Here is a 12,136-nt window from a genome sequence, read left to right as displayed (position 1 = left end):
AATTTTAAGTTATTGGATGTTTGTTTTACCTGTAAATTATGTAATATCGCATTTGCTTTTGTAATTGAACTCAGACTTCATAGTATAAATAAAAAACTTGTGATATTTCAATTGTGGTTATTGATACCTTTGATAAATTTTTTTTACAGCTCATTGGTAATTTTATATCTTCGCGCCAAATAAATTAATCATTATGCGTTTTTATTAAAATAATAATTGGGATTATTATTAGTAGTATTTTTAATGGTTAAAAATAAGTATATTGTATATAAAATAAATATATTTTTAATTAAAAGCTGACACTTAATGACAGATTAGTTTTTTTTGACAAGTACAGATACAAAGTTCAGTTGTTTTTTTTTTATTTATTTAAATTATTATTATGGGAAATCGATGAAAAAAACTCTGAGGGTAAAATAAATTTGAAAAAATATACGAAATATGAAACTTATATTTTATAAATTTGGAAAAAAAAAATTTTTTTTGTTGGTATGAAAATAATTTGAAAAAAAATTTTTTTTTTCAGATTTTTATGGGAAATAGAATAAAAATATAAGACGTTGGAAGTTCGGGGGAATATCTAAGAAAATAAAAATAATATGGGGGAGGGAGGGGCAAAATGGGGTAAAAGAAATATTGAGTTTTCGGAGACTCGAATACGTTAAATTTTTTTTTTTTTTAATGATATTCAAAGTAAATAGAAAAAATTTTCAGCTGGGGTAAAAAAAAAGTTTTCATTTTTTGCGGGCAAAATGGGGCACCCCTAAAAAAGGTGAAAAAAAAATTTCTGAATATTAAGGTAAAAGCCCCTACACCCGCTCACTTTTTATTGGAGTGAGATTAAATCACTCAATATAAATTAAAAAATAAAATGAAAAACCAGATTTTTTTTTATAGTTATTTTTTGAAGTTTCGAGTATTAGAATAAAATTTAAGTTTGAAGAATAATCTTGATAATTAATTATTATTAATTTTTTAAATGAGGTCTTGAGTGTACCCATAGTCGCTCACTAAAAGTTGTCATATACCATTACTCGACCAACACATGGCCCTATAGTCGCTCAAAGACAATATCAATTAAACTATGATAAGTTTATTGATTTGGACAAATAATTTATAAATTATACTTCTGTATTCTTTCATAATATAAAATTTCATGAATTTTAAAAATGTATTTAATAAGATATAGTTATAACAATTCTTAAAAAATTTGACGTCACCTAAATTTAATCTAACGAATGAACGTTAAAGTAAAAAATGCCCGGCCAAGCGCGATTTTGAAAACAGTCATTTAATTTAAATTTATAATCTATTATAAAATAATTTGATACTTCATATTTTAATATATTTAGATTTACAAATAATTATTTATCAATAATAATTTTTTTAGTTGTAATTTTTTTTTATAAAAATTATAAAAAACGCCTTAAACAGTTAAAGTGAGCGACTAATGGTACTAAGCGGGTATAGGGGCTTTTCTTGTAAGTAATTTACATAAAGAAAAATTACATTTCACATAATTATTGGATGCAAAAGAAAAAAAAAAATTTCTTTATATTTTTCGACTGACACGTTCGATTTTTGAAAAAGTTTAACTGCCGACTTTAAATTGGTAATTTTTTATTTGCTAATCACTATTTATTATTAACTTCAAAGTAAAAGATTTAAGGGAGTTTTAATTACAAAGAAGATAATTTTAAAAAAGCAACTATGTTGCTTAAAGTAATAGACTAAAAAATTATTAAAAGTTAACTAAATTTCAAAATTTGTAAATATTTTAAAGTTGATTATTGAATTACATCTGAAGTAATTTGACACCGGAGTTTTTTTATTGTAAATTGATACGAAAAAAAATCAAATTGATTTCCGACTATTTTTTACAAAAACAAAATTTTTTGAAAACGGTGAAAATAAATTCAAAATAATGCTCAATTATATTTACAAAAGTGACTGGAATGTTTCAAAAATAGTTTTAAAAAAATTTTTTTTCCGGTACTCCGGTTTGCCTCCTCTTGAATATATTTTTATTTAATTATTATATACAAAAAACGGATCAATTTGCATAGGGAGGGGGGGAAGTAATGAGCTTGTAAAATTATTTTGTAAAAATTAAATTCTAATCAAAGAATAAAAAAAAAACCCGTGAAAAAAAAGATTTTATAAAATTTTGCAAAATTTTACATCTTAAAAAATTTTATGAAATTGTATAAAATTTTACTAAATAAATAAAATTTTATGTGGCCAATTTCGGTATAAAATTTTTTAGAATAATTTTTTACGGGTCAATGTCTCGAATAAAATAACAATAAATTATTTAGATATGTAGTTATTTTACTACATAAATTTATAATGAATTTTTATATACAAAATATATAGAAAATTAAGTCTTATTCTTATAAAAGCGTAATACAGATTAAAAACTTTTTTAATTTATATAAAATACAAAATTGTTTGTATAATTTGTTATTACTTATAATCACTCTATTTTTGTTGAATGAAAAAAGTTGTGGCTTCATAATATACAAGAAGTTTAAGATTCGCAGACTTGGAGTTTGAATTGGAGCTTAATTATATAAATAAGTTACTTGAGTCAGTCAATTAATTAATTAAATTAAATTAAGTTAAGTTTAATGTAGTATATAAAAAAATAATAAATTAATTGTATGGTCACTGTGTAGAAGTACCAAGTCCAGAGTTTGTAAAAATATCAAATTCATCACGTTCACTTATTGCTTTACGTATGTCATTTACTGTAATTATATCTGGGCAATGCTTGTAGTTATTACGCTCCCATGCTTTCGATAATGAGGATCTTAATAAGTCTTCCAATAAGCATTCAACAGCCTAAAAAAAATCATAATTATTATTATTAATTACGATAAATTTAAATAAAATACAGATTAGCACAAAATGGACAATAGGATGATTTATTTGTAGTGATTTTTTTTTAGGTCAAAGCCCTAGTACTTGAGAAAAAAAAAATAGTTATTTTTCCTATGTTGGCATAGTAACTATTACTATGTGGACATAGCAATTTTTCCGATGTAAACATTGGGAAATTCCCTAGGAAAATATAGGAAAAAATACTATGCTATACATTAGGATGATCCAAAAAATAACAAATTTTTTTTTTTCTTGGAAAAAGGTTCAAAAGTTTCATTTAGATAAAAAAGATGCCTGTGAAAATTAAGGCTTGATATTAACATTAAGAGGTTCCTCATTGCACTTTTCTATTTTCCATAAGAATAACATGGAAAAACTTTTTCTAGCGTCTTCTGAATTTTATAAGTAGCTAACGATGCGTCATAGGGATAATTAGCAGGCATATTATAGTAGGGAATTGAATGTTCTACAAAAAAAGATTCTTATCATTTTTTGAGGAATCTATTGGTTCGGAAGTTATTTGAGGTTGAAGTCGAATTCATATTAAATTTTGAGATTTTCTTACTTTTCTGGCGAAACTATCAGACCTATTACAAAATATCATTAGACCTTTTTTGTAGACAATTTTATTTCCTAGAAGTTATTTCTTATAAAGTATTTTCGAATTCCGCATTGTTTTCTAGTTATTTTTATTTTAATGTCAAGCTCTTAAAATCGATCAGAAGACTATTTTTTTTATGAGCATGACATTAATTGATTTTTTTTTTAATTATAGTTTTTCAAGTAAGAAAAAAATTTGGAAAATCCAAATGAGCATGCCTTAAGCGGTCGTGTCATACACGAATTATTTAGATTAAATGTTTACGTTACGATTTGTTAATTTTTTCATAAAGACTCCTATTTTTTTCTTTTTTTTTTTTTTGCTTACATTTTAGGAACTATTAAACTAATTTATTATAATAGAAAATTATTATAGAAAATATTAAAAAATTCCCGCGGATAGAATGGAAATCTTTGCTAACGCCATCTAGCACGCTCCGATAGAAGAAGCAGGTCTTCACTAACTCTGTTTATATATTTTTTTTATATATGGCAGCCTGAGATGTAAATTTTTAAGCTTCGACAGTGCACATTTTATTATTTTATAATTAAACGAATAATGATAGAGATGTGGATTTTTAATCAGTTTGTCACAATGAATTTACGGATATATTGAAATAAAATTTGAAAGAATTCGTTTTGTTTTTCGAAAGTTATGGTGATTACAAGAAGAGTGTTACATGTATTTTACAGGATTTTTTTATAAAAAATTCATTTTTTATTTAAATTGTGGGTTGGACCAGCTGTTTATTGTTTAGACAAATGACCATTGATGTTTTCTTTAATTGTGGTATGAAGGCTGACCTACTTTAACCACTTTATTATTATTTATTTGAAAAAAACTCTGACGGAACCCAGTTTTTAATTTTTAGGCGAGAGTAGAGCATACCTACGCTCGCGCTTAAGGCATGCAAAATGAAAATAACTAGAAAACAATGCAGAATTCGAAAAACTTTATCAGAAATAACTTCTAGGATATAAAATTGTCTACAAAAAAGGTCTAATGATATTTTGTAATAGGTCTGATAGTTTCGCCGGAAAAGTAAGAAAATCTCAAAATTTAATATGAATTCGACTTCAACCTCAAATAACTTCTGAACAAATAGATTCCTCAAAAAACGATAAGAATCTTTTTTTGTAGAGCATTCAATTCCCTACAAAAACATGCCTGCCAATTATTCCTATGACGCATTGTTAGCTACTTATAAAAATCAGAAGACGCAAAAAAAAGTTTTTCCATGTTATTCTTATGAAAAATAGAAAAGTGCAATGAGGAACCTCTTAATGTTAATATTCAGAGCCTTAATTTTCACAGGCGTTTTTTTTTATCCAAATAAAACTTTTGAACCTGTCTCCGAGAAAAAAAGAAATTGTTATTTTTTGGATCACCCTAGTATACATAGAAACTTTTCCTATAATACATAGAAACTTTTCCTATAATACATAGGAAAAGTCCCTATGTTAATATAGTAAAAGTTACTGTGTCAACATAAGTAAAATTCTTGTGTTGAAAAAATTATAAAAGGATGAGATTTTTTTATCTTTTCAAAAATTCAAATTCAGACAAAGTTGGTATGACTAAGACGTTCACCAATTGAAACGACGATGTAAATATTGAATGGTTCTAAATATTTACTGTAGAGCATTTAACACACTACAAAATTTGTATGAATATTTTTTCTAGAAAATTAATAGCTTAAATAATTAAAGCCAAATATTATGATTTTTCGGTGAAAATAAAAATTTTTGAAGTTTGAAGTCTCATAATTTTTGAATCGTTGAAAATGCATCTATGTCACTTACAGAAATTTCAAAGAGGACTTCAAGCTCTACAAAACGAGTCGATTGCTCAAAAACTGCCGTAGTATAAATTTAAAAAAAATGTGATATCGTTCCTATGCTTTTTAAGGGGTTACATGGGTTTCGTAGGTTCAAAAAATCGATTTTTTTTTTTGGCTTATTGATTTCTACAACATCTCAAGAATATTATCCTAAATTTTCAAGTCGATCCGAATAATAGTTATGGAGATACAGCCTTTGGAAGGTGTGCGCTCCAAGTCAGGTATAGAAGGGTCAGCAAAACTTTAAACGCGTTTTTTTCGGAACCGTGTTTTCAAAGCCGGTTGTCAAATGTTCTCGAAAACTATTCAACCGATCTTGATGACATTTTACATAGAGGTTCGAGATACAATTTACTCGTACTTGGACGAAGGATTTTTTTTTCAATTACAACTATTTTAAAAAAAACAAAATGTCAAGCAAATTTGACCGAAATTTTCATTTTTTTGGAAAAATGTCTGCCAAAATTCCAATTTTTACTTTTTTTTTCTTTCCTTCGTTCAAGCACGAGTTTATGGTCTTAACTAAAACACTTATTTTTGTTTTTTCATTTTAGATGATCCTGTCAGGAGTTATGCTGACAACGCGGACACACCTTTTTTTCGAGGGGTCACCGGAAATGACGTCACAATGGAGGAGTTTTAATTTTTTTTTTTTTGAAAATTTCAGAAATTATTCTTTAAATATGTATCTATAAGACAGAAAAAAGTTTGAATTAAATAAATAATTTTTTACATAGAAAAAAAAATATTGAAAATAGGCCTTTTTTTACCCGACGAAACCCATGTAACCCCTCAAATGGAAACTTTAAAAATAGATCGCGACTTTTTAAAATTTTAATTTCGGACTTAAATTTTCAGGAAATTTTTTTTTATCTACAAAAAAATTTTCCTGTAGGCTGAGAAAAAAAGTGTTCGAAAAAAACCACCCTAGTGTATACTTTTAAAAATTGCATCACAAAAACTTTAAAAAACCTTTTAATGGATTTTTGAAAAATTGTATTTTACTTGCAAATAAAAACTACAAAAAGTCTGAAATAAAGTAAAATCTGAAATCTGCCCATTTTGTCCTCTATAAAAAAATAAATTACCTTAACAACAACACGTCCAGCAGCGCAGTCACTAACGCCCTCTTCAATTTCCTCATCTTCAATACTAACACCAACCTGCCTCGCAGTTTCATAAACAAAGCAGTTCATCCTAGCGACATCTTCCTCGACCTCCAACTTAACACAACAATCTTTCTTCTCCTCCTTGACCTTAACCTCCACATCCAGACTCTCCCCCTCGACATCCACGATCTCAATCTCCTCCTTCTCCATCCCCGTCTCCTTCATCCTCTGTATCCACTCCACCAGTTCCTTCGGCTCCGTACAACTGCTTCCATCCTCTTCCCTCTCTCCCTTCCCCGGACTCTTCGAGACCTCCCTCGACCTCATCACCGTGTACCCATTGAATCTACACCACATCAAAATTTCCTTTGTCGTCCAAATTTCTTCCTCCCTAACTCTGTACCTCAGCAAACTCCTGATCTCCTTCGCGCGGTACCACTCCGCAGATCTCTGCTTCCCGACATTAAATCCCAGAAATTCGTCCGCCGTTCGACAAACATACGGGTAATTTTTCTTGTACTCCGCATCCCCAGCCTCCGGGGTCACTATCGGCAGCCTCTTTGCTAAAAATTTTACAATTTCCTCCACATCATTTCCCTTTATCTCCTTTAATTCCTCTATTAATTTCACACTACGGCCATTAATATTCTTCCTCTTCTTATCCACGGCCTTAACCCTCCCCCTAAAATTGCTGTTACCCACCGTCGATAATTTCAACGCAGGTTCGCTGTCCTGGACATTCAGCATCAGACTTTTAGCCGGATCTATTGTGATATTAATCCCGTTTTTCCTGCCATTAATGTCCCCATTGATGTTATTCTTCTTCAGTATACTGACCCCATTGCTGTTACCCTTGAACTTTTTGGTCTCTCCCTTGTGGTTGAAGTTCAGAGGAATCTGTTTGTCGTTAAAAACAAGAACTTGTTTCACAGAATTCTTCATTGTTTCATGCAAGTCCGGTATTTTTATTTCCAGGGGCTCGTAGACTGCACCAGATGATATTAATATATTTTTATTCTCATTGTTATCAACTCTGCCGTTAATATTTTTCACTGGTCTATTAATTTTGTCATTTTTAATAGACCCGTGATTATTATATATATTTTTTGGATGCGTATTTTTACCCGGGGAGTGACGTATTGTCTTATTATTCTCCCCGATATTATTTAAATTTATGTAATTGTGCTCCAGATAAATGCTGTGTATTTTTTTAAATTTATCTGGTTTATTTGGCGGCTTATTTGAATTTTTACTGACGTTAATATCATCGCGGACATTAATATCCTCTGGTTCAAGAAGATTTTCATCATCGGAATTAACAAAATTATTTACAGAGTCGTAATTAATCGGCTGGTAATTTGTAGGATAAATTTTTACCGCGTAAACTTTTTCTGAGACGTGATCTAGGGTGAGGTTGTGGACGAAATACGCGGGAGGATTGAATTTGTTTTTAAAAAATACTGATATGTGAATGGGAAAATGGCCCCAGCCGCGACGGACCAGAGTAAAAGGCGGGCGGTCTATTTCTATGAGGTCGTTGGGTTTGAAACTGGGGTGCAGATGGAAGACTACTTTGGAGACAAACTCGCCGATGGAATCGTCAATGGGACCGCGGACGTACACTTGCCACTTGTGAGTGTATTTGTCATCTTGTCGGTCCATGGGATGGATGGGAGATGCGATGTTACCGATAACGAGGACTTTGCTTATTTTGAAAACGTCACCACGTTGAGGCTCGAGCTCGGTGTTGGAATCCAGCGAGAGACGGGATTTTTTCGACCGGATGTTGCTGTGCTCGTGATCAATTTTACGTTTGAGAGTTTGGTTCTCATGACTGGGTGCTGATGCTTGATGATTATGAACTGGGGGTTGATGATGCTGACCTGGAAGTTGATGATTTGTGTTGTTGACACCTGGAACTTGATGATTTTTGTAACTTAGACCTGGATTTGGAAGTTTAATACTCGTTGCTTGATGATTTAGACCTAGAACTTGATGATTTTGATGATTTAAAGCTGAATCCTGGTATTTGATACTGGATTCTAGATGATTTAGACCTGGAACCTGATCATTTTGATGAATCAAGCCTAGATTTTGGTAGTTTATATTCTTTCCTTGATGATTAAGACCTGGAACTTGATGATGCTGATGTTTAAGGCCTGGCATTTGATGATTTTGACCTAGTTCTTGATGATTCTGACCTGGAACTTGATGAAACTGATGACTGAGACCCGGTACTTGATAACTATCACTTAGTCCTTGATATTGTTGATGATTTAGACTTGGAATTTGATGATTCAGACTTGATTCTTGATAATGCTGATGATTTAGACCTAGATCTTGATTATTTAAGCCCAGAATTTTATGGTCTTGATCCAGATTTTGATGATTAAAATTCAATTCTTGTTGATGATGATGATTTTGATCTATATCTTGATGATTATTAGGATTTCCATTTGGAATCTGATGATTCTGAGTCAAATCTTGATGATTTTTAAGACTAAAACCTGGAACTTGATGATTCTGATTGAAATCTTGATGATTTAAATTTATTTTTTGATGACTAAAACCCGGTTTCTGAAGATTAGAGTCCAAATTTTGCGAATTAAAACCCAGATCATGATGATTTTTACCCCCTACTCCATTGGTCTGCATCTCGACCCCAGATTTATCACCCCAGCCATTTCCCAGGCAGTTGGAATCATCAGCAGCCGAGCTGGCAGCTGCAGAATCACTCGTCGAAGGCAAATTATCACCCACTCGACGTCTCAGTGTCCTCGGAGCCTTTCCAATGTTTTGTTTTATCGCCGGATGGATTCTCGACTGCTTGGATTCACTGCCACTGGCTCCTTGGCATTCCTTCCGGTTGTAAAACTCTGAAACAATCGCATACCTCAACAAACTCAGTGTCCTGATCGCCTCATGCAGCCGGTCGTTGATCAGCAAAATTTCTTTTTCCTTCTCTTCTATCGATTTATCGAACTCGCGTTCTATTACTCCATTTACACGTTTCGTTTTATTTATCAGAGCTGATTAAAAAATTAATAAACCAGTTAATTAATCAGTCAATTAATTAGTAAATAAATAAATAATTAAATTAATTACCAGTCTCTTGATATATTTTCTGTTGATTACTCGGTCCTGCGATAGCATAATCTGGATCCTGGACTTGATTATCTTTTAATGTATTCATTTATTTTTTACCTAAATTAATAAATTAATTAGTGAATTTAATTACTCAGGTTATGGAGGCTTCATTTTTATACAGAAATTTAAATAATAAATAAAAATTGATTTTTAAAAAAATTAACTGACGCAGAAACTTCGATAATTAATTAAAGTAACAGAACGATTGTTAAAAGTTATTGTTAGTAATTTAAATTAAAATTTAATTGAGAAAAAAAATAATTGACATACGGGTATAGGTTACGGAAAACTCACGTGTTTACTTTTGTGTAGAAGAGCAGACGAACTGCTGAGGTTGTAAAGTTTTTTTAAAAGCCGGAGTTTAAAAATCACTGACTTGTTGATTGGCATTTATTTAAATATTGTTTGCAAATGAGTGTTGGAGCTGCACTTGTTGCCATAACTTTTGTCACATGGACGCGGCATCGGGATCGAGTACTGACATGGCGATGGTGAGTTTATTTTTTTTTTTTTTTTTGAATTGGGTTCGATGTCTACTTTATCGGTGGCAGGGAAGCGGGACCTGGGCACTGGGTGGTAAGGGCGGGAGTTTTTTGACTTTTCGCGGGAAAAATAGAAATTATTTTTGCGGGAAAAATGTTTAGGGGACAGGGCGCAAGATGGCGGGAATTATCTTGGGTTTAAAATGATAGAAAAATTTTGGGATATGAAAGTGCGGACGTCCAATAATTTATGATGAAGTATGATCACGAAATTAGCAGCCAATTAAAATTTTTTGGATTTTTTTTTTGATACTTAAATTTGAAGATTAAAAAACTAAAAATATGCGCAGGTAGAAAATTTAAAAAACTACAGGTACAATTTTTTCAAATATTTTTTTTTTTATAATTTATTGACTAAAAAAAAATCAAAAAATTGTTAGACGTCGGCTAGTTTCAGTATCATGATGAAATTAGCAGCCAATTAAAATTTTTTGGGTTTTTTTTTTATACTTAAATTTGAAGAAAAAAAAACTAAAAATATACACATGTAGGAAATTTAAAAAACTACAGGTGCAAATTTTTCAAATATTTTTTTTTTTATAATTTATTGCTTAAAAAAAAAATCAAAATATTGTTAGACGTCGGCTAATTTCAGTATCATGATGAAATTAGCAGCCAATTAAAATTTTTTGGATTTTTTTTTTGATACTTAAATTTGAAGATATAAATACTAAAAATATGCACATGTAGGAAATTCAAAAAACTACAGGTGCAAATTTTTTAAATATTTTTTTTTTTATAATTTATTGCTTAAAAAAAAAATCAAAATATTGTTAGACGTCGGCTAATTTCAGTATCATGATGAAATTAGCAGCCAATTAAAATTTTTTGGATTTTTTTTTTGATACTTAAATTTGAAGATATAAATACTAAAAATATGCACATGTAGGAAATTTAAAAAACTACAGGTGCAAATTTTTTAAATATTTTTTTTTTTATAATTTATTGCTTAAAAAAAAAATCAAAATATTGTTAGACGTCGGCTAATTTCAGTATCATGATGAAATTAGCAGCCAATTAAAATTTTTTGGATTTTTTTTTTGATACTTAAATTTGAAGATAAAAATACTAAAAATATGCACATGTAGGAAATTTAAAAAACTACACGTGCAAATTTTTCTAATATTTTTTTTTTTTATAATTTATTGTAGAAAAAAAAATCACAAAAATTATTAGACGTCAGCTAATTTCAATATCATGATAAAATTAGCAGTCAATTAAAATTTTTTGGGTTTTTTTTTTATACTTATATTTGAAGAAAAAAAACTAAAAATACACACATGTAGGAAATTCAAAAAACTACAGGTGCAAATTTTTGAAATATTTTTTTTTTTATAATTTATTGCTTAAAAAAAAAATCAAAATATTGTTAGACGTCGGCTAATTTCAGTATCATGATGAAATTAGCAGCCAATTAAAATTTTTTGGATTTTTTTTTTGATACTTAAATTTGAAGATATAAATACTAAAAATATGCACATGTAGGAAATTTAAAAAACTACAGGTGCAAATTTTTTAAATATTTTTTTTTTTATAATTTATTGCTTAAAAAAAAAATCAAAATATTGTTAGACGTCGGCTAATTTCAGTATCATGATGAAATTAGCAGCCAATTAAAATTTTTTGGATTTTTTTTTTGATACTTAAATTTGAAGATAAAAATACTAAAAATATGCACATGTAGGAAATTTAAAAAACTACACGTGCAAATTTTTCTAATATTTTTTTTTTTTATAATTTATTGTAGAAAAAAAAATCACAAAAATTATTAGACGTCAGCTAATTTCAATATCATGATAAAATTAGCAGTCAATTAAAATTTTTTGGGTTTTTTTTTTATACTTATATTTGAAGAAAAAAAACTAAAAATACACACATGTAGGAAATTCAAAAAACTACAGGTGCAAATTTTTCAAATATATTTTTTTTTATAATTTATTGCTCAAAAAAAAATCAAAAAATTATTAGACATCGGCTAACTTCAGTATCGCGATAAAGTTAGCAGACAATTAGT

At 29.3% G+C, this 12,136-nt stretch overlaps 1 protein-coding gene across 1 annotated transcript; it reads right to left on the bottom strand.

The window, feature by feature from the left end:
* Window positions 1-2,392: 2,392 nt before the first annotated feature.
* On the bottom strand, window positions 2,393-10,056 carry LOC130665349 (uncharacterized). Its single transcript, XM_057465684.1, has 4 exons — window positions 9,875-10,056; window positions 9,539-9,637; window positions 6,413-9,462; window positions 2,393-2,844 (listed from the first exon to the last, which is right to left on the bottom strand). Exons 2-4 carry the CDS (start codon window positions 9,624-9,626, stop codon window positions 2,668-2,670), a joined length of 3,315 nt encoding a protein of 1,104 aa, XP_057321667.1. The 5' UTR covers window positions 9,627-9,637; window positions 9,875-10,056; the 3' UTR covers window positions 2,393-2,667.
* Between the last annotated feature and the right edge of the window lie 2,080 nt (window positions 10,057-12,136).

Source organism: Microplitis mediator, chromosome 3 (assembly GCF_029852145.1).
Source record: "Microplitis mediator isolate UGA2020A chromosome 3, iyMicMedi2.1, whole genome shotgun sequence".
NCBI classification, from domain to species: domain Eukaryota; kingdom Metazoa; phylum Arthropoda; class Insecta; order Hymenoptera; family Braconidae; genus Microplitis; species Microplitis mediator.
Note: the sequence above shows the minus strand (reverse complement) of the source record. Positions and strands in the feature narration are given on the sequence as shown.

Bases quoted from the DNA above. Each gene is read 5' to 3' on its own strand.
- LOC130665349 (XM_057465684.1), bottom strand. From the start codon at position 9,626: ATGAATACATTAAAAGATAATCAAGTCCAGGATCCAGATTATGCTATC. The intron at 9,463-9,538 runs GTAATTAATTTA...TTTTTTAATCAG, and splicing joins GAAAATATATCAAGAGACTG to CTCTGATAAATAAAACGAAA. The intron at 2,845-6,412 runs GTAATTTATTTT...GATTTTTTTTAG, and splicing joins CTGGACGTGTTGTTGTTAAG to GCTGTTGAATGCTTATTGGA.